This window comes from Penaeus monodon, chromosome 22, assembly GCF_015228065.2.
Source record: "Penaeus monodon isolate SGIC_2016 chromosome 22, NSTDA_Pmon_1, whole genome shotgun sequence".
Taxonomy (NCBI): domain Eukaryota; kingdom Metazoa; phylum Arthropoda; class Malacostraca; order Decapoda; family Penaeidae; genus Penaeus; species Penaeus monodon.
The window spans coordinates 15,026,898-15,029,563 of record NC_051407.1 but is presented as its reverse complement, the minus strand read 5'-3'; the positions used below and the strand labels follow the sequence as shown (position 1 = coordinate 15,029,563).

The following is a 2,666-nucleotide window of genomic DNA, read 5'->3' as shown; positions in this document are numbered from 1 at the left end:
GTGCTTGTGTTTGCTTTTGCGTTATTCCTGTGTGTGATGGCAGAGTCGCACGATAAAGAGAGATAGTCAGAGATACTTGGGACACCTGTCGGACCGTCAGCCAATCACCTTCGGGTTGTCTCGACGGTGATTGGCCGACGGGCGCGAGAGGCCGGTCCAGCTTCCCTTTTCAGGTCTCTGAATATGAAGGTATTTTAGTGTCAATCCCTGAAAGCACTGAACATACATCGCAAATAGATGAAGAATTCTAAATTCCCAAACCTTTTCAGAGCCGAAGCCCAGCAAGACCCGAGACCCCGTGCTGCCTTCGCGGCCGAACCGCCCATCTTCCCGGATAACGCTGAGACCGACGCCCACACCCACGCCCACGATCCCCAAAGTAACTGCCACTCCAGCCCCTTCAGTGCTCCCTTCAAAGCTCCCTGCCATTTCCTCCTCTTCCACCCTCCAGTCGTCCTTCTTCGAGGATCACACCGCCCTTGACATCGAGACCCTCTTCGACGTCACTCCCGACGAAGAGATTATCATCGATTACGACGCCGACTATCCGCAGTACGAAGAGGCGGTGGTCGAGGAGGTGGTCGAGGAGGCGAAGGAAGAGCTGAGGAAGCCCACCGCGCCTCCGAGTCGCCCGAAGCCCTTCCGCCGGTTCAAGTCCTCCTCCTCCCAGGAACAAGGGAACCGCCGTCGACTGGACCTCAACTACTTCAATAGCCGCAAGAAGACTCCATCTCTGCGTCGCCAGACCGGAGGGTCCACCATCGTCCCCATCACGATCGAGGGCACAGGCACGTTCGCTCCGAAGTCTACGTCGGTGATCCGTCCCACTGTGGTGCCCACCACGCCCACGGAGGTTGTTGTCAGCGCTACACAAGGCTTTGCAACTCTTAGTGTCATTGGGCCTTTCAGTACCGCTATCAACAACGAGCTGGGTCAGGTTAAGGAGCACTATGATTTCCTATCTTCGGCACCTGTCTTAGATGTTGAAGAGACGTACGATGTGTATGATGTGGAACCTACAGCCTCACTTGAGGACCTGTACAGCTCCGGTTTGGTAACAAGTGATTCGAGCTTCCCTACTGGTCTTGTCACCAAGCTTGGCGGTACCATTGTGTCAGATGGCCTCATCACTGTGCACGAAACCAGTGTCATTGGCACATACATCGCAGGGCAATATGCCCAGATCTTGCAGAGCACATCTCACATCTTCCAAACCACACCAGTCCCTGAGATTTCCTTGAATAGTCCATCTCTCCCCGAAGACTATGAAACCGTCAAATCAGTCATCAAAGGCTCCGCTACGCAGTTCTTGAGTCCCGAGTCTACTGCGTCTCTTCCGCTGGAGTCTCTCTTCTCGGAGCCATCAAGCCGAGAGCGCAACAGCCGGAAGGAAGAGGAAGGAGGCTCGGCCATCCAGGCTCGCCTCCGCGAAGCCTTGGCCAAACGCCTGGGGTCAGGCCAGAGCCAAAACACTCGTCAGGATCGTTCTCGCCTCGCCCAGGACCCTTACGTCGACGAGGAAAAGGATGAGTTTGACCTCAAACTCTCGGGATCGGATCTCCGACCTTCCTTCGGGTTCCGAGGATCAACGCCTGTCACCAGGACACCCCGAGTGAGCACTCTCTACGCCGAGGAGGTCAAGCCCACCACTTACCGGCCGAGGTTCAAGCCGACCCCCACACGCCGCTTTGGCAGCAGCCGGCCAACGTCCCTGCGGTCCCCTCCAAATGCTCCCTTCAGACAGACACGACCTGCCAACCGCTGGCGACTGAATACGTCACCAAGACCCAAAGTAAACATCAACAGGCGCCCCGTCAATCAGCCAGATAATTATGATGATCTTCAGGCTGTTGACGAATCGCAAGCTATTTCCCGACCAACTGTACCCGAGCCCATTATTCCTGAAGGGGGAGAGGAAACCCTGAGGATTGTGACCAGCACACCGGCTGATGGAGCCACAGATGTTTGGTTCGAAGTTGCTACCATCAGGTCGCTTCACACGTTCCGCGTCGGCACAACAAAGAATACACGTTATGTCACGTTCACGAAGACCACGACCCACAGTATCGACCCGACGCCTGCGCCCCTTGGGCCACAGGACGACTTCTACGAAACGCCGCTCTTTGAAAACATCCTGGACGATGGACCTCGTGACGTGTCGACCCTTCCTCCAGTCGACCTCGGCGAGAGTGACGTGACCGCCCTGCTCGAGACGGTGACGGAGACGTTCAGCACAACGGAGTTGATGAAGAAGACGTCGGTGCTCCCCGTGCTGCACGCAGGCGAAACCTCATTCTACACTCTGACGCAGACCTACCACATCACTCGCGTGGTCACCGCCCTCAAGACGATGCCGCCCTACGAGGCATTTTCCTTCATCCCAGAAAACTCGCTGAACGAGTTCAATGGCCAGCTTTTGGCAGAGGGAACCGAGAACGACGAGTCCCTCTTGCCTGGCGAAATCGAGTATGACGAAAATGGCGAAATTATTGACACGACAAGTGGCACTCGAGTGCCTCCACCGCCAGGATTCCCCTTCCAGGATCCCAACCTTGCAGAATTAGCTGGAGGCCAATTCAATCCCGACGTTTTTGAGAAACAGCTGCACCCACAACTGACAGCAGCTCTTCAGCATAGGCAACAGATGCAGCAGAAGCAAGGCAGTG

At 55.9% G+C, this 2,666-nt stretch overlaps 1 protein-coding gene across 1 annotated transcript in view; it reads left to right on the top strand.

Annotated features, from left to right (window-relative positions):
* LOC119586943 overlaps window positions 1–2,666 on the top strand; it is a gene marked incomplete in the record, with an annotated part of 57,379 nt that overhangs the window by 53,462 nt on the left and 1,251 nt on the right. Inside the window, 1 exon segment of the mRNA XM_037935674.1 lies at window positions 270–2,666. Coding sequence (XP_037791602.1) covers window positions 270–2,666 — 2,397 coding nt within the window.